At 61.9% G+C, this 25,420-nt stretch overlaps 1 protein-coding gene across 2 annotated transcripts; it reads left to right on the forward strand.

Annotated features, from left to right (window-relative positions):
* Window positions 1-1,162: 1,162 nt before the first annotated feature.
* Window positions 1,163-25,252, forward strand: SH2D3C (SH2 domain containing 3C; the record flags this gene model as incomplete). 2 transcript variants are annotated; one of them, XM_082009159.1, is made up of 12 exons in its annotated part: window positions 1,163-1,202; window positions 3,211-3,862; window positions 8,466-8,505; window positions 18,655-18,783; window positions 19,034-19,482; window positions 21,209-21,363; window positions 21,732-22,309; window positions 22,529-22,644; window positions 22,840-23,011; window positions 23,754-23,865; window positions 24,534-24,740; window positions 24,873-25,252. In XM_082009159.1, 12 exons carry the CDS (start codon window positions 1,163-1,165, stop codon window positions 25,046-25,048), a joined length of 2,826 nt encoding a protein of 941 aa, XP_081865285.1. In that variant the 3' UTR covers window positions 25,049-25,252. The 2 variants fall into 2 exon arrangements, with proteins under 2 accessions (XP_081865285.1, XP_081865286.1); XM_082009160.1 differs by lacking the exons at window positions 1,163-1,202; window positions 3,211-3,862; window positions 8,466-8,505 and adding an exon at window positions 12,367-12,447.
* Window positions 25,253-25,420: the final 168 nt, after the last annotated feature.

A 25,420-nucleotide genomic window follows, 5' to 3' on the forward strand; every position in this document is an offset into this window, starting at 1 on the left:
CGGCGGCGGCCATGTTGTCACCGCCTGTCACTCTCGCGGCGTGCTCGGCTGGGCTGATCTTGCCGCTGCTGCCAGCGGCCCTCCGCTGCCGCGGCTGGCGCCTCGCCCCGCCGCGAGCCACCCCAAAGTGTGCCCGTGTCCCTGTCCATGCCCCAGCATCAGCATCCTCAAGGAAGCAGCCCCATGCCTCTCACTGTGAGCCACATCCCTCCACACGACCCCGGGCACCGAGCAGCCCCTGGTGCTGATGGCCCTAAAGCATGTCCCCTGCATGCTTAAACCCATCAGGGATTTCACAGCATTTCTGCTCCCTGGCTCTGCACTGCACCTACACCGGGGGGGCTATGACGAGGGGACTCCATGGCCAGGGCAGAAGGACACCAGGGTCTGGTCATGGGGAGACACCGAGTTCCTGCCCTGCTGGCAGTAACGTGCCCAGCTGGGGACACCGTCCCCTCGGCAGTGCCCGCGTTTGGGTGCAGAATGAACAGCTTGGTTTGGGGTGGTTTGAAAGTGGTCCCCAAGGCAGGGAGCACAGGAAGCCAAGGCCAGAGCAGTAGCAGAGATGGCTGCTGGCATCCTAGCCATGGGAACTGCCAGGTGCTCCCTAGGAATGAGGGACAACACAGACACCGGATCCCTGACAGGCCCAGGCCACCTTGTCCTGCATGGAGACACTCTTACAGGCACCCAAGGTCTCCCAGCATGAGAGAACAGCTGGTGGCAGGGAGCTCCCACTGGCAGTGATACCATCCGGCTGTTACCCCCGGGGCCCGATGAGGGCAGGGGCTGAGCCCCAAATGTGCATGGAGGACGCTTGTCTGTAGGGCCGGCACCCTCCTCTAGGACTGGCATCCTCCTCCATAGGGCTGGCACCCTTGTCCAGGGCTGGCACTCTCCTCTAGGGCTGGCACACAGGGTTTTTTGAGTGTCCACATCTGCCAGGCATCCCCAGACGAGCAGACACGGGGACTGCGAGGACTGTGGGGACAGCGGGAGGGCGGGCAGGGGCAGGAGCAGATGACAGCACCAGGGAGGAAACGCCGAGCGAGCGATGAGCGGCTGCGGGGCGGGGGGGCAGGAAGGGAGGAGCGGGCAGGGAAGGGCTTCACGGTTATAAACTTGTCCCTCTCGGTCCCTGCGGCCTCCGACCAGTGCAGCCATGGCCGAGGGCCAGAAACGAGGGGGCTTCAGGAAGTTCAGTAAGTGGCCGCGGGACAGGGTGGGTGGGCAATGGGGTGCTCACCTGGACAGTGGTGGGGAGGGGGGATGGGTGAGTGTGAGTCTGTGCTCACACGCTCCCCAGGTCACCCTCACCCAGGGACGTTTGGAGCTGAGACAGGGTCTGCTCTTGTTAGGAAGCTCATTGGGGTGAGGGGCTTTGAGGGTTTCCATCCCCAGGGCTGGGGAGAGCCCAGGTGCTCCAGGCTCGGGAGCTGGGTGCTGGGACGGGGACCAGTGTGCTCCAGCCCAGCCCTGCACTGGGTGCTGGGATGCACCCAGGGGGATGGAAAAAAACAGGGTCTTCACTCCCCAAATCACATCCTTCAGGGTGCATGGCTGGGTGTGCAAGCCAGTGCCAGGGTCTGGGGGTGGCCAGGCACTCCACCCCAGGGTGCTCCAGCAGCACAGGGACGAGGATGACATGGAGGAGCTGGGATGGGAGGCCTGGAAGCGGATTCCCGCTGGCTGCTCTTGGAGGAAGCGCTCGGTACCCACCGGGAGCGAGCTCTGCTCTTTCTCACAGACCTCGGGTTTCCCCCAGAGCCCCACGAGGCAGCTGCAGCGGCCTTCACCCCGCTTCCCAGCGCCGGGCTGCGCGGGAGCCGGCCTTTGCTGCTGCTCTCTGCATTCCTGCCACGATGCCAGCGCCAGAGCGGGGCTGGTCCCTGTGCTCCCCTGGGACCCCTGCACTGGCAAAACCCACAGCCCCATCTCAGCTGGGATTTTCCTTTGTGGTGGAGAGTGGGGAGAGGGGGAAGGTCCCCAGCACTGCCTTTCCCACCTGGCCGGCAGTGGAGGATGCTCGGACCCCGAGGCGATGTATAACCCAAAGCAGTTTTGCCTTTAACGATGTCCAGGCCCTCAGGTTTCTGCCATGCAGAAGGGCTTTTGGCTGCCGCAGCCCCTTGCATAGCCCTTTGCCTTGTCTGGCTGCAGGGATGCCTGGTAGAGCCCATGGATGCAGGCCGTGGGGGTCCAACGGCTGAGCGGCCCCCGGGCACCCGGTTCCTCGCACAGCACCGCCACAGCGTGCCGCTTCCTGCCTCGGCAAACCCGCCGTGCCGGGAGGGGAAGAGGCTTTGCAGAGCCCTGTGGCGTAAGCGTTGCAAAACTCCCGGCGGCACGCAGAGCACCAGCGCTCCGGCAGCCACAGCCTGCTTCACCTCCTCGTGCCGGCACCGGCCTGGGGTTGCACCGCAGCGGCACGAAGAGCCGAGCCGGGGGCCGAGGTGTGAAATGCAAAGCCGCCCGCGAGGGTTATAAATACTTCTCCGGTGAACGCTTTATGCTCGGCGCTTGCAGGTGGCAGCTGGGAGCTGCAGGGAGGCTGCGAGGGGCTGAGCGCTCGGCCGAGGAGCGGGGAGGTTATCTCCTGCCCGCAGCCAGGGCTGCTGCGCGAGCGCCGCCGGGCCCCACGCCGATGATCGGTGCTCCACCGCGCTGGTGACAGACATGCACACGTGGGCACGTCACGCATGGCCGGGACTCCCATCCCCTAGGGAGATCCCCCACTCTCATCCTGGAGAGGGCTGCCCTGAGGCTACAGGGATGGGCACAGCCACCAGCCCTGCCCAGAGTTCACTGGGGAACCAGGGAGGCGGAGGGAGGAAGAGATTCGAGACCATTTCTGTCATTGCCAGCTCACCAGGGAGAGTGTTTCTTTCTCCTCCCCTACAACTGCCATGGGGAAACGCAGCCACTAGATTTGTCAGGGCACCGGGGACGTCTCCTTCCCTGAGGGACCAGGACAGACCTCCCAGGGTCCCAGCAGAGATGCCCCAAGCAGCACCACGTACACCCCAGGCCACAGGTACATCATGCTGAGCTGGGACTGGAGATGTGTGGTGTAACAGTGCTGAGACCAGGCTGCACCATGGTGCAGTGCCCCATGACAACCCCAACCCTGGGCCAGGAGCCCCTGGACCGCCCCACCACCATACTGTGCCAGCAATAACCCCATACCCATCTCTCTTCTCTCCTTGCCAGAGTTTTTCAAGTTCAAAGGCTTCGGGAGCCTGAGCAGCATCCCCCGCTCCTTCACCCTCCGGCGCGTGTCTGTGGCTCCCAGTTGTCCTGAGAGCCTGGGGCCGGGTCTCCCTCCTCCCCACGGCTTCCTGGAGGAGCCCTTCGACAGCACCCAGGATGATCTCAACACCATGCCCAAGAGCCCTGGCCCCTATGCCCGGTCGTCAGACATGTACAGCCACATGGGCACCATGCCCAGGCTGAACCTGGGCAAGGCAGGGAAGAGCCTGGGCAAAGCCAAGAGTAGCCAGAGCTGCCGGGAGAAAGGGAACCCCAGTGACAAAACCCCCCAGACAACCCTGCTCCCCAACCCCAAGTCCCCCAAGATGCCCAGCACCCCTGACCCGGGCACGGACTCACCCTCAGCCACTGGTCAAGCAGAGCAGGAGAAGGAAGAGGCTCAGCCTGTGAGCACCCGGGGGGCAGCGATGGCCAGGACAGACCAGGAGCCTGCGGGAAACATCTCCTGCCCCAAGGCGGAGGCACTGAGCTCCAGCCTGGCCCCAAACCCCAGACAAACCTTGAGCCCCGGCACAGCAGTGGGAGCGGAGACTGCCGACAAGGATCTGCCGGAAAAGGGGCAAGAGCATCCCAGCAAGAACTCCCTGGACAGGTACGGTCCTGTGGGGTCCCACTGGGACCCCCTTTCTGCCCCCCAGGGCAAGGGGAGGGGTCTGGGACACAACAGGGTGCCTGCGGGTCCGCCCGGCCGCCCGCAGTGCCAGCGGGATGCACCTGGCCGGCGGGACAGCACGGCTGGAGCACTCCGTACCATGGCCAGGTCAACGGCTCCATGGGAGTGAGGTTTCCTGTGGGATTTCTGCTCCCTCCCATTTCCGGATGGAGTGGAAACATCTCACAGCCCTGCTCAGCCCCAGTGTCCCTTTGTCCTGCTGGCGGCTCTGTTCCAGCGCTGGGATGCACTGCAGAGAGCTCAGACCTGCACTGTCCCGGCCCCCTCCACCTCTCACTCTCCTCTTTTCCATCTCCTCCATCCTTCCCCTCCGTCAGCAGCACTACCTCTCTCAAGGCACAAGGGCAATCCCTGAAACCAGCCACCCCATCCCATTTCCATCACGTGCCAGTAAACCCCTCACTCCGGGCACAAACTCCCCCACTCTGGCACAAACCCTTCGCTCCAGGCACAAAAACCCACCCTCCAGGGGAATTTGGGGGCACAGCCCCCTCAGATGAGGGATGGATTTTGGATTTTTGGAGGGTTTGGACCTCAGAATCAACAGAGGGATTTTTAACCTCCTGCCCATCACCTGGACATCTGGGCACGAGGGGCCCAGCAGCACGCATGGGACTGGGTGCACGGGCAGAGGCACCGACTCCAAATTTCACCCCAAAACAAGATCCCCTCGTACCACTCCTTCCCTGGCCCGACTCTCCTCTCTCCACACTTGCATGGCCCCTGACGCCCCTCTTCCCCCTGCACTGCCCCAGGGCCGGGGGCTCCTCTCCCCAGCGCCGAGCATTTGGGAAGACTGGGTGGCCTCAGGAGTGGGGTGAGGAGGAGGAGGAATTCGTGCCGGCGGTGGGAGCCGGGCTGTGCCGGCCACACATTCCTGCCGGCCATGAAGGGAGGGCCGGAGGAGGGCTGGGACGGGAAGGAGGAGGGTCCGCCACCGCCTTGCGTGCCCCAAAGTCCCAACGCTCAGTGCAGGGCGGGAGAGCGCCTGGGAGAGCTTCTCCCCGTCCCGGAGCAGAGGCACTCACCGAATCACACAGGACCGATGACAGCGGTGGGCAGGAGGTTCCCTACCCTGGGACAGGGCAGGTAAGGGGTCCTGGGCCCCCACCCATCCCTCGCACTCCAGCACAGCTGAGGGGACAGGGAGGGAAAGGCTGGGAAGGGGCTTTGCTTGGGGTGGGCACAAAGCCTCGACACAGATGCTGCCGGAGCCGCGGCTCGGCTGCTGAGGCCCCCAGCCCGTGGTGACGTTTGCTCATAGAAAGAGCGAGCGCATCGGCTGCTGCTGCCGAAACCGCCGTCAGACCTGGCGCCAGGGCAGAGCGCCTTGGGGGCTGCGGTCGGCTCAGGGGGCTGGAGGCTCAAGGCCTGGGGGGCTGGTGGCACTGCCACGTCCTCGGGTAAGCACGGAGCCCCAGCAGTGGCAGAAGGTCCCCACAGAGGGTGTGTGGGGCTCGGCCAGACCCTCTGTCCCCCAGAAATGACTTAGGTCCCAGGCCAGCGCGGCTGGGAGCCAAGCAGCTGGGGAACGTGTGTGGGTCACCCAGTTGTCTTGGCTCTGGGGAGTGGGGACTTGAGTCCCCAAAAATCGAGGGCCAAATGCTCTTTTGCATCATCTGGAGCTGCCCTGGTGATGGGCATAGCCACACTGTTTGCCAGGGAAACTGAGGCACGAGAGTGACCGGAGCAGCACTTGGCATCGGGGCATTTCTGCCTCTCCGTGCTCTGCTTGGAGCCCCTGCTACAGCTCACAGCTCGGGGAGCAGCCGTCTGCCGCAGCCATCCCCATGGCCGGGCCCTGCTGTGGGGCAGGCGGGCGGAAACAGGACCGGGATAGCGCTGCGCCCCAGCCCTTCCTCCTGCGCAGGCATGTCCCTGGGGACGGGACAGTCCGTTCCCGCCAGGCCATGGCAGGGGCCAGGGCCAGCTGCCCAGCACAGGGCACGCCCACGAGAGGGACCGAAAGCGGCATGAGGGGGACCGAGCATCGTGCTGGGGCACACCGGGCCCCACCCCGGAACAGCCCTAGTGAGGACAGACCCCAAGGCAGGACAGCCCGAGGGTGCCCACGCACAGGAGAGCTTTCCCATGGATCCCTGCAGGATCAGGCCCTCGAGGGGGGTAGTTGCGCTGCCGTGGGACAGGGAGCAGCAGCCAGTGATGACTCCAGCAGGGACATGGTGACTAACGGGACATGACCCGCAGGCAGGTCATAGAGCGGACGTGACTTGACTTCCCTCTGCACGCGGCCATGCGCCAGGCGCGGGAAATGCCGCTTCCCGCAGGGCGCAGGCAGGGCGCTGCCCGCAGCTGCCAGCAGACCCCTCTGTCAGCCTGCCAGCCAAAACCTCAAAGGAGGCAGCTCTGCAGAGTGGGAAACTGAGGCACAAGGTGCCCAAACTTCGTTCCCCCTGGGGCGCAGCCTGCACTGGTACCGAAGACAAGCAGAGCCTGGGCTCCAAACTGGGGCTGGACCTGCACAATCACCCTGGACTGTTCCCAGCAGCCAGCCCAGAGCTTGGCACATTTGCAAGTCACTGCGATGCCTTCCTGAGCCCAAAACGAGCGGTCACCCCACTGAAACCCCACTCCCCAGTGCCACAGCAGTAGCGCCGGGTCCCAGCGGCTCAGCCACGGCCACGCTCCAAAGGCAGCCCAGGAATTTCTCCCAGGCGCTCGGCTGCCCCCAAAAATGCTGTTTCCTCCAGGAATGTGCAGAACCAGGGGGGCTGTGACGCCCAGCCCTCCCCGGCCCCAGCTGCTGCCCTTCCCCGGCATGGGGGCCTCCTCTGCCCGGGCCCTGGCAGCGTCTCCCAGCTGCTCCCATGCTCCCGATTTCCTGCCCAGAGGCCCCCCATCCTCCTCCTGCCGGTTTTTCTCACGGCTCTCGCAGCACCAGGCAGCTCTCTGCGGCTGTGTGAAAGGCAAACAGGCTGGAGAGGCAGCGCTGGGGCGGGCAGGCAGCCCATAGCTGCCTGGGGGAGTCTGTGTCCATCCCCCCTCCCAAATGCTCCTCTAGTTTTTTTCACCCCAAAAAAAGCGTGGACTTGATTTCCACCCCCTTTTCCCCTTCCGAGCTGGGCAGTGGGGGATGTGATTCCAGCAGAGTGGGCTTGGAGAAGAGGAGTGGCGGTTGCCCGCTGCAGGGCTGGAGACCCCAAGGGGCTCATGCTGGCCCCGGCAGTACTTGCTGTAATGCCATGGGGGATGTCCATGGTCACCTCTGCCATCCCCCCTTTCCCTTTGGGCAACTGATTTCTGAGCCACCAGGCACCACCCCCAACCTAGAGGGAGCCCACAGAGGAGGAATTTGGCTCCCCAGGGATGCCGCCAGAGTGGCTCACAGGAGGGGTTTGTGTGCGGGACCTCCAGCAGCTCCCAGTACGAGGCAGGGTCCGGCCGTGGCTGCAGGCACTAGGTGGAGCGAGGCAGCCCCTGGCAGGGAAGGGACATCCCGGGTCTGTGACACCCTCGGGCTTGGTTATTTCTTAGTTGCAGCTGCCTGCCCTTGTGCTGGCAGCCTGCCGTCCCAGGGCCCTTGCTGCTGCCCCGTGCTCGGGCAGGCGACCTCGGCAAGCAGTGGGATGTCCATGCTGAAGCTTGGCACTGGGGAGGCAACAGGTACTGGGTTCTGGTTAAAGAAGTCTGGATTTTTGTATTTTATTCTGAAAGGGGAGACCTCAGGGGAGTACATCCCAGCTCAGGCTGTTACAGCCTCTCTCCCTTTGAACCCACTGTTGTTCCCCTTGAACTCATCCATACAGACACATACCTCAACTTATAAGAGCATAAAAAGCAGTAGCAGCATTGCTACATGCTCAGGAAAGAGCAGGGGCCATCTGCGTCCCCCGTGAAATGATGGCAAAGAAGCTGCTGGATCAGCGGCGTCTCAGGGTTGTTGGGTTGGTTGTTAGTAGGGCCAAGAGTGAATGTGTCACCAAGGGGAACGGGAGTTTTTATTACCTGTATGCTGGGAGGGCAAATCTCGCAGTCTCAGCCAGGACATCACAGTTTACCCCTGGCTTCAGTGGGAGTTTGATTTCTGCACGGTTGCACGAGGCCATAGAGAAACAGTCAGAAACTTTGTCTGAGTGGTGTGTCCCAGCAGCTGCCTACTGGGAATGCAGCTCTGCCGGGGAACAGGGCACAGAGCCCCCCACTCAGCATGCACCCACCAGCACCATGACCCATGGGGACCCCAGCCTGGCTGCTGTGTCTCCCTGGCTCAGCTCACACGGTCCCAAGCTGATTTGGGGAAAGAGCTTCTAAAAAGGCCTCATTCTTCTCTGATCACATTAGGGAGGCTAAACCCGGCGCCAAGAGTGGGCACGGAGAGGGTAGGAACAGTGCTGGGGCCCTGGGAACCTCTCCCAAAACTGTGGCCATGCTCCTGGTCCCATGGCAAGGCAAGGGGCGCAGGCCCCTGCTCCCCCCGGCTGTGCCGCCGCTGCCTTTGACTTGACTGTCACGACTTACTGCCCTTTACTTACGTATTTTTACTTTTCCCCTTTCCTTCTAGCCACCACGATGGCTTGGAGTCCGGCAGCGAATACGTGAAGGTAAGACGCTGAGCGTGAGCGCAGCGTGCGCCGGCCGGGTGCCAGGGGTGGAGGGGGGATGATGGCCCCGGGGCTGGTCAGGTCCTACGCCAGTGGGGTGCTCAGCTCTGCACCCCCCATCCCACCACCTCCCCCGGGCTCTCTCTTTGACCCTGGAAGAAATTCCCTGCCAGAAATAGCGAGGCTGGGGGAGGCAGAGGAGACGCAAACCCTACGTGGTCCCCCCGATGCTGCTTCCACAAGAGCTGCTTGCGTTTCGTGCTCCCTATCACTTGCGAACGCCGCAGACGCAGGGGCAGCCTCCTCCCTCCACCCCCATGTAAAGAAACGGAAGGGTTTGAGCCACTTTCATGGCTGTCACATGAAAGTTGGTGTAAATCTCTCCAAATCTCTTGCTTATCCTCCAGCAAACTATTAACATTCCTGAGGACTCTTCATGTCTGGCCAGAAATTCATTAGCGAGGCGCCTGGCTCCGGAGGAGAGCGGGCCCTTTTGCAGGAAGCTGCTGGCACGATGGGAGCCAGGCAGGCGCAGAGGAACGGTGGCAGGGATGCTGTGTGGTTTGGGGATGGAGCACTGAAAACCTGCCCGGGTGGTCGCTGCCATGCGATGGCCTTTGGGGAGTTTGTCTGAGAAGGGCTGGAGCCTCCTGAGTCCAGTTGCCTGACTGGCGTGTAATGCTGCTGGGCAGATGTGGCTTCTGAGAAGTGACTTGAGGCGCCCGGCTTGGGTGGTGTAATTAGTACAGAGCCCTGAACCTTCATGTTTTGGACTTGGGGCTCTCGATAGCTGCTGGAGCCAGACCTGGAAATGTGGGAACCCTGCGTGGCGGCACCAGCCGGCAGGCTCGGGAGAGAGCTGGCTGGACCCTGCGCTCATCTGCTCCTCCTAGCAGGGGTCACCCCACGCCGGGCCCAGCCTTGGGGCTAACGAGGACCCCACATGCCGGGTCTGGCAACCGGCAGCCTCTGGGCAGTGGCGTCGGATGCGGCTTTTTGACCTGTAGCAGAGAGATCCCCAGGGTGGGATGTCCCTCCTCTCCTCTCCCTTTAGCTTGGTGGGACTGGCAGAGCGGGAGCTCATAGGGCTGGAAGTGGGTCGTGTACCAGAGCCACGAGGCTCCGATGGGAGCGTCCAGGCTCCGAATGGGCTTCGCAGGGTAGAGCCCTGGCGCGGGGTGCCTCGGAACGCACAGCAAAGCTCCTGCTCATGCAGGCAAGTCCTGCAAGGGCAAGGAGGCCAGGAGAATTCCCTACTCTCCAGGCAGATCCCAGACCTGAGCTATCTGGCCTTTATTTCTCACGCGTCCCCGTGGTGTCCAGACACAGCCCCTGGGTTATGATTTATACGCCACTTCCCTTCAGTCACGGAAGCAACCGACGGCTGCAGTGACAGCAGCTATTTTAGTCAAATAAGTAATTATCTGGAGTGTGAGTGACCGGGATGATGAGGGCACTCTGGCTGATTGCAGGCGCCGTGCCTGGCTGGGAGCCCATGTGGCTGCAGGGTGCTCAGCACCCAACAGCGTTCGGCCCCAGGGCCTGCGGGATTCAGGGTGGGAAAGGTGGCTGGTGGCTGCTGTGCCTGGGATCCCTTGGGAGTGAGGGGGGACGGGGCTGGGACCCGCCACTGGAATAGGTCCTCACTCTGCGGCTGGGAGGGAAATGAGCAGAGGGGAAACACCGCTGCAAGGGCGAGCGGAGGAAAGATGAAGGAAAGAGCCAGTGAAGGAGTCAGGAGGAGGGAGAGGACGTGCTGCAAAACCCTCGTGAGCAAAGGCTCACGGGCAGGTCTGCGTCCAGATGTGCACCAAGGAACTGCCAAACATCAGCCCTTGAGCTTCAGCCACAAACTGGACAGGGACAGCTCTCCCATCACCAAGCCTGCCATGATTAGAGGGGCAACCAGGCGCAAGGGAGGCTCGGAAAGCCAGGATCAATAAGCACTTGGTAATTAATGTGCTTTAATAATAGCCTAAGGGTTGGTGTTTCCAAGCTGCCTGGGGGATCCGCACACCCATCTCCATTTGCTAACATCCCAGCCAGCCTTGCTTTAGCCCTCGCGCAGGGGAAGGAGCTTCCGAACACGTTGCCCTTCAGGAGAGCAGCAGCTGGTAAAGCTCTTGTGTGTCCCCACGAGAGCTATCGGCGGTTTTCAGCTGCCCCTGTGGAGGGGCAGCACAGGCACAGCTGGGGGACATCGCCCCACAGTGCCCCATGAGGCTCCTGCTCGCTCCCTCGGTGAGAGCCTTGCAGGGAAACCACGAGCCCGTCGCGGAGGAGAAGCCTCGGTGGGAGGATGATTCACTGTCGGATCCTTTCGGAGCAGCGTCTCCCTGCGCACTGCCATCTGGTCTGTCCCTCATCCCCATGCAAGAAGAGAGAAGGAGAGCCCGTGCTCCTTGCCCGTCCCAGTGGGGCTGCAGGCACCCATGGGATTCATGAGCACCCGCCGCCCCGTGTCCCCTGCCTGCAGGCTGCCGCCCCCATTCCTCCCATGCCTCAGCCCTGCGCTGCCGCAAACCCACGCTGCTCTCCCATCCCCTCTCCCCTGCCAAACCAGGGGCAGAGCGCGGGCCCGGTGAGCGTCTCTGAGCTCTCTTTGTTCTGCGCGGCGGAGCCGCTCGGGGGACCCGTATCTCATCAGCCCTGGCTGCTGCCTCCCTGCCGGGGGATGCATTAATTACCGGGGAGGCTGCAGGGTTCGGCGGTTGGTGGCAGCAGGAATACCTCTCCTTGGGCCCAGGCGCACCAGAAGGCCTGGGGGTCTTTGGGCCAGGACACGCTTTGAGGATGGGAGCGTAAAGCCCCCCGTTACCAAAGCACAGGCCAAATCCAGGCCGTGCCGGTGCAGGACGGACCTGGAGGGAGGCCAGCTGGGTGCAGGCAGGCAGGTGCAGAGCCGGGTGCTGGGGGAGCCCCTGCCCGTCCCCGTGCACAGGGCAGGGTGCCCGCAGTGGGTTCAGGGAGGGCTTTTGCAGTTTTTTTCAAGAGTCAGGGCTGGAGCAATGCTTTGAGTCATCAGTGCTGCCTCACGCATCCCATACGTGAAACCGTGGCCTTAATTAAACCAAAGCAGAGCCTTAATTAAACACAACTCGGGAGACGGCCTACGCGGGAAGCAGGCAGCCGGCTCCCTGCCGTGTGAGGCAGGCACCGGTGTCTCCCCGCAGAAAGGCATCACCGGGGTAGGGGTGAAGGAAAACGGGGTGGGCGAGAGGGGGTGAGGCTGTCCCTGACCTGTGTGCATCACTAGGCAGAGCAGGTGGATTTGGGATGCACAGATAAGAAGTGCTGGGCCCCCTCAGGGGTGCCTGATCCCCTCAGAGGAGCCGGTTTCTCTCAGGGCGCAGGCAGCCAAGGTGCCGGTTCCCTTCAGGGGTGCCTGATCCCTCAAGGGAGCTGGGTCCCCTCAGAGGAGCTGCTTCTCCTCAGGGGTGCCGGTTCTCCTCAGAGCACAGGCAGCCGGGGTGCCAGGTCTCCCCGGGGGTGCCAGGTCCCCTCACAGGAGCTGGTTCTCCTCAGGGGTACCTGATCCCCTCAGGGGTGTCGGGTCCCCTCAGGGCGCAGGCAGCCGGGGTGCCTGTTCCCCTCAGAGGAGCCGGTTCCCCCCCCGGGTTACCGGTTCCCTTCGCGACGCGGAGGTGCCGGGGTGCCGGTTCCCCCGCGGTGGCGGGGCGGGCGGCCCGGCGGGGCGGGCCGGGGCGGAGCTGCCGCGCCGGTGCCGCCCCCCGCTGCCGACAAGGGATGAGGTAATCGGGGAAGCGGCTGAAATTGAAGCCCGGCGGCGGCGGCAGCGGCAGCGGCGGGGCAGCCCGGGCCGGGCCGGGCCGGGGCAGCCCGGGCCGGGCGCGCCGCGCCATGACGGAGCGGTGCAGCCTGTGGAGCGCCCTGTCGGCGGCCGCCTGCTGCTTCTACCGCGGCTCCTTCATGCAGGTCCAGGTGAGCGGGGGCGGCGGGGGGCACCCGGGGGAGGCCCAGAGACCCCGGCAGCGGCTCCAGCGCCCGCACGCGTGGGGAAGGCGGCGGGGAGGCGGGGTACAGCGGGAGGGAGAGCACCGGGCGCACGGGCCGACCCCCGGCCCCCCACCCGCCGTGAGGCAGCTCCGGCCCCCGGCTGCAGCGCTGGAGAGTGGGGGCGAGGGGGCGGCCTCCCCGGGGTCCCGCCGCCCCCAGCGCTGCCCCGCTCGGCACGGAGCTGGCAGGGCTGGGCGCGGGCAGCGTGCCTGCCTGCCTTCGTCGAGGAGGTAGTGAGTGTGAGACGAGCCAAGCGCCAGGTCGTGGGGCAGAGCGCAGCCCCTCTGCAGCCAGGGCCACAGAGCCAAAACCGCCGGATCCCCCAGACCAGCACTTCTGACAGGCGGCACAAGTCTCTGAAGGGAGTCCTGACCTGCAGCAGACCTCGTGAAGGTGCATTTAGCATCCCCCAAAAGATGGCATGTGCTGGGAGCATCACTGAGCAGAGAGGAGAGACCGAGCCCAGATGAACGCACGGCTTCTTGGCCTGGGTCTCCGTGTAGGTGCTGCACTGCACAGGTCTGACTGGTGGGAGAAAGCTGGGATCCATCTGTCACCTGTCCTGTGGCGCTTCCAGCACCACCGCTGTCTAGGCATGAGTCTAGGTGTCCTATTTTTGGACTCTGGCATTTGCACAGGACGGGCATGGCGCTAGGAATTGGTTCCTTCATTTAACGAGTTAGAGAGCAAAGGTGTTTCAGATTGCAAGAGCCAAGCAGGCTGTGGTCTGAAGCAAGAGCTGCAGCATACTGCAAGTTAGAAGGGAGCCGGCAGCCAAGAGAGCTGGCACTCTTATTCAATACTCTTGCTGAGTGAGGTAGGTGCTGAGCTTTAGTGATTATGCTGGGTAAGACGGAGCCCAGAAGCAGCATTTCAAGTCTTGTCATGATTGCAGCTGATCTCAGTGCAAAGCCAGGGATTTTGATTGCTAGCGGGGGTGAAGGGGGAAAAGCAGAAGAGCTTCTCCTGGTTGTCCTAAGGCCACTGAGCGACAGAGGGGGACGTGCCCTAGTGCAGCAGCCCTTGGGCTGCACATCGCAGGAGGTGCTTTCAGCGAGTTGCTGCCAGAACAAGGGAGAGACAGGTGGGCGTCTGGCTCTGGCGCTGGGATGCGAGAGGGAATGGAGGGTGCTCCATCCTGGCCCCCAGAAAGAGTTAAAAGTGAAGCCCTAAGTGCTCACCTGGCTCTGCCAGATCTTTCACCATCTATTTGTGTCCAAGCGTGCCCAGCAAACACACACTGAAGTCCCCATGAATGACTGGAGCGCTTCCAGCTGACAGCCGCATCCCTGCTCGCCGCCAATGGCAGTGCACCCAGCCTGGGAAGCACTGACATCATTTCTGGCCAATAGCAGCTCCGAAAAGGGATGCAGCATCAGCCGCTGCTGCCGTCTTGGAGTGAGATAAGTAATATATAGATGGATGGAAATGTGTGTGTACACTCACCCCATCACTGCACTGGGGACCCGCTCCCCAAGGGCAGCAGCTGCAGTGCGCTCCACCACCCCACCACACAACCTGGGGCACTTGTCCCACCTTAGAACACCCACATGTTCCCAGCCATCATCCCCAGCTGCACCCCACCCCTGCCAGCCAGACATAATTGCTCCAGAGCTGCCACAAAGGAGCACAGACAAGGGGAGAAGAGACCCTGTGGGCAGCCAGGACCAGCCCTAGGAAGAGCTTTGAATGTCAGGACAAAGATCTTGAGTCAAAGTCTGGCTTCAGTGGGGACTGATGGAGATGTGGCATACCCAAGAGATGCCTTCAGTCACCCATGGGGTGGACAGATGGGCTGGTGCCTTCGCAGAGGCCATTTAAATGCCCGGAGTCATTGCAAGACAGGACAGAGGAACAAATGCTTTCCATGTGGATATCGAGATCAGTAGGATGGACTGGCTCACAGCAGGGCATGCAGACTGAGAGCAAGCCCATAACAACTCAAGGGTTGTTTGTGGTGGGATTTTCTCATTGTGGTCACGCAGGATGGACTAACACTTCTCGGCCGGTACCTGGCAGCTGGCCTGGTGAGCGCAGCAGTCCTGCACCAGGCAGGCAGGCCAGTTCTTGGGTTTGCTGTCATGCTGGCTGTCTCTCAGCAAGGATGTTTGCTCTGAAATACTTCACTGAAGTAGCCCATTGCCAGATATGGAGGAAGCGGAGACCCCCTGTGTGATTCTGGGGCTTTCCCCATACACCTGCTCCCAATGGCTTGTTACTCCATTTCCTCCCAGTTCTGCTTCCCAGGCCCTGCAGCTGCTCTAGCAGCCGGAGCAGGGGTGGAAAACTCCAGAAGGGGCTGGGATTTCCCTAGCGAGGGTCCCAGCGCAGGGCAGGCAGCACAGGAGCGGGAGGGAGAGCAGATGCGCTCAGTGCCCTGAGGTTACTCAGATGTTATCGGCAGAGGAGCGGGGTGGGGTGCGAGTACACCTTGCTCTCCAAGCTGACTTCATCCTCAGCTGCGACTCCTCCGGATCTGGGAGGGGAGGACAGGAAAGCAGACTGCAAATCACTCCTGTTTCATTCAGATTACCTCTGCAAGGAGAGAAAGCCAAACGCCAGCCTTTGAAGCTCTCCTTACACCAGGCAGAGTGACAGCCACCGTTTTACATGTACCACAGCAGTCAGCACCCTCCATCCCCCACCTCTTGTCCTTCCACTGCCAGTTCCAGTCCTTGCCCCTCAGCTGGCACTGGAGGTGCTTCCTCCCCAAAGAAAGCAGCAGGGAGAGTCAGAGAGGTGAGCAGGGAGGGAGAGCCACAGGAATTGCCTCCTCATGGGGGCTGCCCCTGTTGCACAGCAGCACCAAAGGATTCCCCAGCCCCGGGACTGTGAAACAGCCCATCAGGGCGCTGAACGTGACGGAGGAGCTCTCCTTTCTCCAGCCAAGCCAGCTTGGCTGCTCGTTAGGATTCCTCAAGCAGAGCTTGGCACTGTCTCTGGCAGCTCCTGAGCTGGTTTGTCTGGTGCGGCTGGTTCAGAGAACCATTCTAATCCCCATTTCTTCCTGCTCAGCTGGAAGCAGCCTTGGGGCTCTCCATGCAGGAGGCCAGCACCACACACTTGAAGCTAGGTGCTAGTGGAAGTCAAGGCTTTTCTCCACACCCAACCCATTAGTATACAAGACCTCACGTTGGGCCGTGCATCTCTCGATGTCCTCTTGGCACAGCTGGGAGTGCCAAGCGGTGCCCTTTCCAGCGCGGCGCTCAGACATCCGCTTACACGCTCCTGACAGCGCTCGGCTGGCCTGCACTGCCTTGCCATGCCGTGCCTTGCCAGCGCCCGCGCCTCGGCACCCGGCCAGCTGGCAGCCTGCGAGCCGGCCTCCTCCGAGACGCACTACCGAGCGGAGCAGAGGAAAGTCGGTCACTGCTGAAGGGCTCGGGGCTGCAAGGCAGCACGTCCCTCCACAGCACCCGGGACTTTTCCACCAAGGGCTTGTGGCGAGCTCAGCTCCCGCAAAGAGGGGAGCAGCCACGCGATTTTGGTAGTAACTACTGTGTGTTGGAAGAATGTAAGAGACTCACAATGAGGACCAGTCCCCAGAGTCACATCACACCAAGGAAAAGGGCTCCCCATGGTCAGTCTCCTGCTGCCTCCCCGGCTATCACAGCCATGCAGTCACTCCAAGCAGTGGCTTTTGGTGGCCATGCAAATCAGATGGGATCTCATTGCCCAGCTGAGGGGCCAAAGGGAGAATGCTCTCCACATGGCTGGAGAAGGTGGCTCATAGCACCCTCTGCTCATGACTGGCCTCCTTCCCCCATCTGCAAGATGCAAAACCTCCCTCGCCTCTCCCAAACCTCCTGTTCCCTCCTGCTAGCTTAGCACCTGGCTCCTGGTGTGGATGCCAGCCGGCTGCTGCCCAAATCCGGGCTTGGAGACGCCAGGCACTGCTCAGCTGGGTTTGTGTTTTATCCTGTGCATTTGCATGGGGAGGATTTGGGGGAAAACCCAGATGTACAACTGAGTGCTAATCCCCGCTCCAGGGGTAGCGGGGGGAGCACCGGCTCCGAGCTGCTCCCAGCTCAGCTCCCATGGCTTTAGCCTGCACAGACAGGAGAGGCTCCCAGGGGGTCCCTCCCTGCCCCAGAGTTTGGGGTGAGTTGTGCCACAGACAAGGGTCCCCCACTGCCATTCGGCTGGGCCAGGTCCTCTTGGTGGCAGTGGATGAGTTGTCATGGAAACGGCATCTGCTCAGCCTTAGCCCCCCGGGAGGCAGCTGGACCTCAGCAGCATCCACCAGCTACCATTTATTTTTAATAGGGTTCAGCAGCACCAGGTGGCTTTGTCTCCACGAGAGCCCCAGAGCAGCAGCAAGCGCTCGGTTCCCTGCAAGCCTCAGCCGGGAGGGGAGAACCCACACATCTCCTGGTTCAGATCTCCGCAGCTGCAGCAAGCAGGACCCTCTCATGTGGGGGGGTAAAGACTGTCAGATGAGCAAGGCTGAGTTCACTCTGTACTGTTTTCACAGGCTGCTTCCACTGTTCCAGCACCTTTTGAGTTGATAGGATCTGGGAAGGGAAGAACAGGGGAAGGTCCAGGCTCGTCAGGGCAAATCCTGGAAAGCACAGTCCATTCCACAGGCCCTTCGCAGCCTCCTTCCCCCTCTCCAGGCTGGAGCAGGGTCCCCCGGGCAGCATCGCTGCTTGGCTTGGCCGATGAATGCAGCCATACACGGTGGAGCATCTCCCTCAGGGAAGGGGGAGACCTGGGGTCAGGATCCTGCTGAGGGACTTGGTGGGGTCCCAGGAGCACCCCAAGAGCTGTGGGTACAAGGCAGAACAGCAGCACAGTGCTCTATGTTTTCCCCTGCTCGTAACTGCTAGAGGAGCAGAGGGAACCAATATGGGACCCAGAGGATGAGGTGCTGGGCAAAGGGCTCAGCTCCAAGGCAGGTCCCCGGTGCATTGGCATGGGGCTGCAGCCCCCAGTGCTCTGCAGAACCAGCTGCCATGCGTGCCAGCCTGCTCCTCCTGCAGTGCCAGAGCGGTGTCAGCAGGGTTTCAAGCCCGTGCCTGTCCTCTGCGATGCCAGCAGCATCCTGCCCTAACAAGCGCCAAGGAGCTGGGCCAGACTATGGTGCCTCCTCACACTGGCACTGCCACTGGAGGTGGGCCCAGGCCACCAACCCACCCTCGCTCATGGGAGCGGTGGAACAGGACACCCCGGTAGCCCCAGCCAAGCTCCCTGGTCTGCGGCGGTGGCCCACTCGCCCCCCTTGCAGGACAGCACACATCTGCGCTGTGGGGGGAACCCAGGAGCGCTGGCTCCCAGGCCCTGCTCCACCACGCAGTGCTGCCGAGGCACTGGTGTTGGCACCACAGCAGGACCCGTCTCAAAGCTGCCGCGCTGACCTGGGGAACCGGCCCTGTGTGCAGAGCACGCGGGAACCCCAAGCCTGCGCTCATCTCCCTGAACAAGCACTTGCTCCACCGTACCGGCAGCTCAGCATCCTCAGCTGCCCTCTGGGAATGCTGGCCAAGTGGCACGGCCGGCTCCGGCCAACGGGAGACATGATGCCATCCCTTATCTCTCCAGGGGGAAGGGAGAGGGCAAATTGCATCCTCCAGGCTCAGGTGCACAGTGCTGGTAAAAGCTAATTTCGATGCAGAAGGTTCCCTTTACATTCGTCATTACTATTCATGCCACTGTCAGGCTGAACACACTGAGTTAACCCTTTGGAGGAGGGACCACAGTGGGTGTTTCAGGGAGGAGGAATAATGCAGGTTTCCTCCTGGAAGAGTGCTTCCCACGGTGGTTCAGCCCTAGAGATGTTTGAGAGAGAGCTGGGGCAGGTTTTCTCCTGCCCAACCACACTCAGCTCTGAGCTAGGGCAGAGGGGCAGCACACCGGGGACGGTCATGATGGGGACATGCCACCAGAGACCCTCCAAGTCTGGAGGGCCATCAACGGGCACATTACACCCACCTCCATCCTTTGCCACAAGCAGCAATCCTCACACACAGCTCTGAGTTACCTGTCCCCCAGGGACAGGTCTGCTCCTGGCGGGTGGCATCACCAGTGCCCATGCCATGGAGGGTCCCACAGCCAGCCCATCCTAGGGTCAGCCCTCCCCTCCCCAGGCCCTGCACTGCTGCACCAGCTGATGTTCTCTCCTCCCCTATACAGTTCTCCAAGGAGAAATACATCCTCGACTCATCACCAGAGAAACTTCACAAGGAGCTGGAAGAGGAGCTGAAGCTGAGCAGTACAGACCTGCGCAGCCACGCATGGTACCACGGCCGCATTCCCCGGGAGGTGAGGAGGGGAAGGTGGGTGGCTTCGGGCACCCTTTGCTTGGGCAGAGCACCCCGAGGCCACACAGAACCACCAGCCCATCCTCCTGGGAAGCTGTGGTTTTGCCATGGGACATGCCCTCCTGCAGCTCAGAGCCAGGGGCGAGGGGAACAAGGCGATGCCCCAGTTAACACCCCAGTGGAGCATCCACCCATGCCCCCTGGTCCATCCAGCATGGCTGTGCCTGAGCCACTGCCCTGTCCCCTGCCAGGTGTCAGAGAGCCTCGTGCAGAGGAACGGCGACTTCCTCATCCGTGACTCACTCACCAGCCTGGGCGACTACGTGCTGACGTGCCGCTGGCGCAATGAGCCCCTCCACTTCAAGATCAACAAGGTGACAGTCAAGTCCAGCGAGGGCCATACCCGTGTCCAGTACCTCTTCGAGCAGGAGAGCTTCGACAATGTGCCTGCCCTCGTCCGCTTCTATGTGGGCAACCGCAAGGCCATCTCTGAGCAGAGCGGAGCCATCGTCTACTGCCCCATCAACCGCACCTTCCCCCTGCGCTACCTGGAAGCCAGCTATGGGCTGGCCAACGGGAAGCATGGGGGACCCCACAGCCCTGCAACCCAGAAAGGGGGGCACATCAAGAGGAGGAGCATCACCATGACAGATGGCCTGACAGCAGACAAGATCACCAGGGCTGAGGGGTGCCCAACCAGGTGAGCACGAGGTCTCATCCCAGCTCAGCTGGGCAGAGGACCAGCCCCTGAGAAAGAGGCAGGGCCACGCTGGGTCTCTGCTCCCCGGGTGCAGGGCAGGGGTTTGGGCTTGGGGATGGAAACTGTCCCCACTCGGGTGCAGGGAGAGACCAAGGTATAGGGGGAGGAACCAGTACCCAGCTAGAACTGGGGTTTTCTCCCAGGCCAGCTGCCAGCCATGCCGGGCTACTGCAGCAGACACCCAGCGAGCAGACATGACTTTAGCGTCACATGCCAGAAGCCAGAGAGTGTTTTACAGTCACCCAGTCCAGGATTACCAGCATGTCAGGGCTTGTCAGAGCCAGGGAGCCACACTTTCCCAGGCAGGTGCAAGGGGAGAGCCAGTCCCAGCCACCAAAAGGGCATTGGTTGATTTATTTTTGAAGGGCCTTTTTAGTTTTAGAGCCTTTTCTGTTCAGCTGGAGCATCTGCAAGGAGGTACCAAGCAGAGCTGAAAGCATGATGGGCAGGAGGAGACTGATGGAGCTGTGCTGATGGGGGTCTGCACAGCCCCCAGATCACAGCTTCTGCATGGTTGATCTGCTCACATTAACCTTGGAGGAGCTGGGCTTCTCTGGCGATGGAGAAGGGGATTTCCTTTTCAAGGCTTGCTTTTGGCAGCCCAGAGCCCGGCAGGGAAGGCAGAGCCACACATACATCCTCACACGCAGAAGCTGAGGGGGGACCCATCTACTCCTACCTCTCCAGCAGGACCCAGGCTGTCCCACAACCTGTCATTGAACCAAGCTGCTTTCTCAGCGCCCCGACCTTCTCAGCCCAAGGGCAGGCTGAGAATGTGCCAGCAGAAAACAGACAACCAACTGTTATGGCAGGGAAAAGGAAAACACTCAGACTTCCAGGAGAGCATATGTTTCCAAGAAGAAGAGCCCAGATCCATCAGTCTTTCCTCACCACTCACATTTTCCCCAAACCCCTTATCACCACCACTGCTCCCCCATTCACCTCCCACCACAGAGGCACCACGCTCAAGGCCAAACACGTCACGGCAGCCCAGACCTCACCCGTGGCAGGGAGGGCAGTGAATTACCTGCCATGCCTCCTTGCAACCCTCCCTGTGCTCAGGCCGCCCCAGACACAGCACCTTTCACAACACCAGTGTTCGCATCAGGCCACAGCTGCTGCCCCACCAGCTCGAGACCTCCTTGCTTTCTATGCAGCTCCTTGAGGTCACCGACCCAGGCACCTTTCTGCCTCCATCAGGTGCCTGCTGGGCTCCGAGGCCAGCTTCCAGGCACTTCCCACCTCTCCTAAGCTTTGGGTCCCTTGGGTCAGAGCAAGAGCTTCCCTAACCATCCCGACAGAGCTCTCAGGTGGAAATAGAGTAACGTACCCAGCATCAGATACCACCTTGCAGCACAACCCTAGAAAACTAACCCCCATGACTTCTTTAACAGACCCACTTCCCCCACAACACCACCAAGCTGAGCCAAGGCTGCTCCATATGACCAAGCTCCCCATAGGCAGGCCTGACTCTGGTTTATATAGGTACTGACCCCTTCTGCTCCCAGCTGCCTGCAGGACTGCCCACTCATTGCTCCAGCTGAGTTCGTTATGGGCTCGGCTCGTTATGGGTGGTTGTGGAAGGAGGTGATGACCCGAGGGGAGGTGAATGGGGCAGCAAACCCTCAACCCAGCCCCTCTGCCCCTTGCCTGGGCCTGTCTGCAGGACTAACCTACCCCATCTGCCCCCTCCCCAGCGTGTCCCTGCCCCACACAGAGACATCATTCGCAACTGTGCTGTCAGCGTGGACCAGATCCAAGACCTCCAGTCCCCGATGTCCCCCATCTCCGAGAATCCAGCGTCGCTCGCCTACAGCACGGGTAGGCATCGCCCCTCTATGCCGCTGGGGATGTGGGTAGGCTGGGCTTGGCACGGGTGTGATGCAGGGACCTGGGGAGGGGGATGGAGCTGGCAGTAAAGACAAGCCCCTGCATGACTCCCTGCTAGCTAAACCCTGTCCAGCTCTTTGCACAGCAAAGAAAACTGTCCTGACGGAGGACTTGAGCTGAGGAGGGGACCTTGGCTGGTCCTCAGCCGCATCGTTGTGCAGCTGTCCTGGGACCTGCTGAGTCCATTCGGGCAGCGGGGCTTTCCCTGAGCTCCGTGTCACCGGGCTGCTGCATCTGTGGTCCCTACGTGCGTGCATATCTCCAGACTCTGATAACAGGGTGTCCTCTTCTCCCTACAGTTACACGGCTAAAGCCACAGGCCTGCCAGGCAGCTGGGATTGTCCCAGCCTCTCCAGTCATAAGAAGGTCCAGCGAGCCCCAGCTGTGCCCGGGGAACAACAGCAAACCTCTGCCCGACTCTGCCCACAGCACCCACTCGACTCCCTGCCACGGGTATGCCCGCGCCTCCCCCTCTCCCTCCGTGGACAGCTACAGCGACCCAGACACGGGGCATTACTGCCAGCTCCACCCCACCTCGCCCATCAGCAGAGACCGGCCAGCTCATGACACCAAGCAGCTGCCAACAAAGAGCTACGTGGAGAGGCTAAAGGTGGAGGAAGGACAGAGAGGGACTGTGGAGAATGGCTCTGGTGAAGCAGAGGCAGGGCAGAGGCTCAAAGGAGAGCTGGACTTTGTGAGCTTTGTGCCCCCCACCATGGAGACAACCTCCTCCTTCAACCCCGTGGCCTTCCAGTCTCTGCTGATCCCCCTGGAGAACAAACCCCTGGAGATGGCTGTGCTCAAGAAGGTCAAAGAGCTGCTGGCAGAGGTGGACGTGAAGACATTGGCCAAACACATCACCAAAGTGGACTGCCTGGTACGGCCGGGGCCAGGTGGGAGGGACGGGCATTGCTGCCCGCCAGTCACTCCAGGTTGGCCGGGGATTGGAGCACCCCCAAGCATTGGAGTGTCCCCGTGGGGCTCTGCCCCACATTGGGGCAGGCAGAGGCTGGGCTGGGGCAAGAGGCTGCCTGAGGATGCTTCAGCCTCTCCTCAACTAGACAAAGGTCTAATCAGCTCTCACCTTTCTTGCTAGGTCGCCCGGATATTGGGTGTGACGGTGGAGATGCAGCGGCTCATGGGAGTGAGCTCCGGCATGGAGCTGCTCACCCTGCCCCACGGCCACCAGCTCCGCCTCGACCTGCTGGAACGGTACGGCACGGCACAGCACGGCGGAGCGAGCCCACTGGGCTCCCCCGCACGGCACAGCCCAGCTCCCCCGGGGTGTCCCCAGCTTGGCATGGGGTGGGGGTCCACACCTCCCAGGGTGGAGGAGCCTCGGCGAAGCCCCGGGAGCATCCCCAGCCCCTCTGTGCTGACCCCACTCTGCGTCTTGCCCCGTGGCAGGTTTCACACCATGTCCATCATGATCGCCGTGGACATCCTGGGCTGCACGGGCAGCACGGAGGAGCGGGCAGCCCTGCTCCACAAAACCATCCAGCTGGCTGCCGAGCTGAAGAGCACCATGGGGAACATGTTCAGTTTTGCGGCTGTGATGAATGCCCTGGAAATGACACAGGTACCGGGGACGCTCCCTTTGTCCTCATGGGCTGGGCTCAGCCCCCTCGCCCAAAGCATATCCTTCTTCCTGTGTCCTGCAGGCTCCAACACCCGTTGGGGTGGAAGAAGGGAGAAAATGCCCAGGGTAGGAGGCGTGGGGCCACATCCGCTGGGGTGTAAGCAGGGAAGGGGAAGAGCTGTCCCCTCTGCAGAGCAGACAGCCCAGTCCCGCCGGGATCCGATTGTTTTTCGGTGGTTGGGCTTTTTGTTTTGTGCTGGGCTGTGTTCCTGGGAGGAAATGAATCTGCCCTCCAGTACAATACAAATCAGTCTCAAGGCTGTGGCAGCAGCATCTCCGGGCCACACTGCTCCCTTTGGAAGATGAAAGGAGATTAAAATTCAATTTTAAATCGAGCCCAGCTGGGAAGTCTTGCTTCCTGCCTGCACAAAGGAGGTGGAACGGCTGCCCCCTCCCTGCGTCTCATCTTCAAGGCCACTGCGACGCAGGGAAGCTGCTGTCCTGGGGCACAGGGAGGGGGGAGAAATCCTGAACCCAGCCTCTGTGCCAGGGATGTGCCATCTCTAGCTGCGAACACTGGTGCAGGAGGCTGTTTTGGGGAGCAGCAGGCACTGCTGTGTGCAAGGGGGCCATGGCTCTGGGGCCAGGCTGTGTACCCCTGGGAGCACCCTGCAAGCCCGGGGCTCAGTGCCTGGGGGCTGCGCTGCCCCCAGCACCCTCCATCTGCCCCATCTATTTTCAGATTGCCCGGCTGGAGCAGACCTGGATGGTGCTGCGGCAGCGGCACACGGAGGGCGCGATACTCTACGAGAAGAAGCTCAAGCCGTTCCTGAAGAGCCTGAACGAAGGGAAAGGTAACGGGAGCAACCTCTGTTCTCTCACCTGCCTGCACCTTCCTGCCTTGTCTGGGCACAGCCTTGCTGGAGGGGGACGCATCTGAGAGCTCTGACCCTCTCCCAGCCAGGGCCAGATGCTTCCCCTCTGGCTGCTGAACAGCCCCAGCACCCGGCAGAGCCCGTTTGGCCTTGGCTGCCCCTTCCTTCCCAAGGAAGCATTTCATAACTAAATAAAACCAGTGGCTGGGCACAAACACAACTCAGCTGAGCCAAACCCTCGCACTCGCATGGCGGTGCGTGCCAAGCCGAGGGGACAGGGCAACCAGTCGGAGAAGATGAAAAGACATGTCTCTCCAACACCCAGCACTCTGGGCTCTGCAGACCTGCTCCCTGTCACGACCACGGGAAACGCGGACGCAGCCTGATCGCCCTCGCGGCACAACCAGAGAGTCTGGCTGGGAGGAGCTGGTGTTGAACAAGGAGATGGCCCCAGGCACAGCGATCGCAGAGCCACAGCTGCTGCTGTGCCACAGCTGAGCCTTAAAGCCTCCCCTGGGAGCGTGCTGGCAGCCTGGCTTTGCAGGGCGGTGTGGCCACGCAAGCGCTCCAATGGGGCCGGGGCAGATGGGGAGGGAGACATAGGGGCACAGGGCTGCGCGGGGTCCTCAGGGTGCCTCTCTCCGCAGAAGGGCCGCCGCTGACCAACACCACCTTTCCCCACATCATGCCCCTTGTGACTCTCCTGGAGCGGGATGAGGCTCTCACAGACAGCCCCGAGCCCTGGGAGACCACCGACAATGGCGTCGAGGTGGTCATGGCCCACCTGGAGGCAGCACGGATGGTGGCCCACCATGGCGGGCTCTACCACACCAACGCTGAGGTGAAGCTGCAGGGTAAGCGATGGGGAAGGCAGAGCCCCTTTCCCTCTGCCACATTCCCAGTGTGCAGTTCCAGCCCAGCACCAGATGGTGCATCCCACGGGTGCAGAGTCCCCATCTCGGGGAACTGACTCTCCCTCTCTGCAGGTTTCCAGGGCAGAGCGGAGTTGCTGGAGGTCTTCAGCACCGAGTTCCAGCTGCGGCTGCTCTGGGGCAGCCGTGGGGCTGAGAGCAGCCAGGCCGAGCGCTACGAGAAGTTTGACAAGGTCCTCACAGCCCTGTCCCACAAGCTGGAGCCGGCGGTGCGCTTCAGTGAGCTGTAACCCCCCTGGGCACTGGGAGACCCCACCCAGCTCCCAGCCTGCCCCCCCAGAGGCTGTGGGGCAAGGGATGGGGCCAGGTACCTGGAACCAGGAGAAGGAGAGAGAACACAGAAAGGCACTGGGGCATGGGTCAGCAATTTTGTGACAAAGAGGAGGGAAAATGGCCACCTCCCATCTACCGCCCACCTCCCTGGGACACAAAGCATCAGGAGTCCACACCGCTGCCCCGAGGGACAGGGAGAGTGTCTGGGCAGGCCAGCGCTGGTGTCCACCATCCAGTCCCGCCGAGGTCCATGCCTACATGCTGCCCCTCACCTTGCCCTTTGGTGTTGTTTCTTTTCCATCTCCATCTTGCCCACGGCCACTGGATCG

The sequence above is a fragment of the Phaethon aethereus genome, assembly GCF_964289735.1.
Source record: "Phaethon aethereus genome assembly, chromosome: 20".
Lineage (NCBI taxonomy): Eukaryota > Metazoa > Chordata > Aves > Phaethontiformes > Phaethontidae > Phaethon > Phaethon aethereus.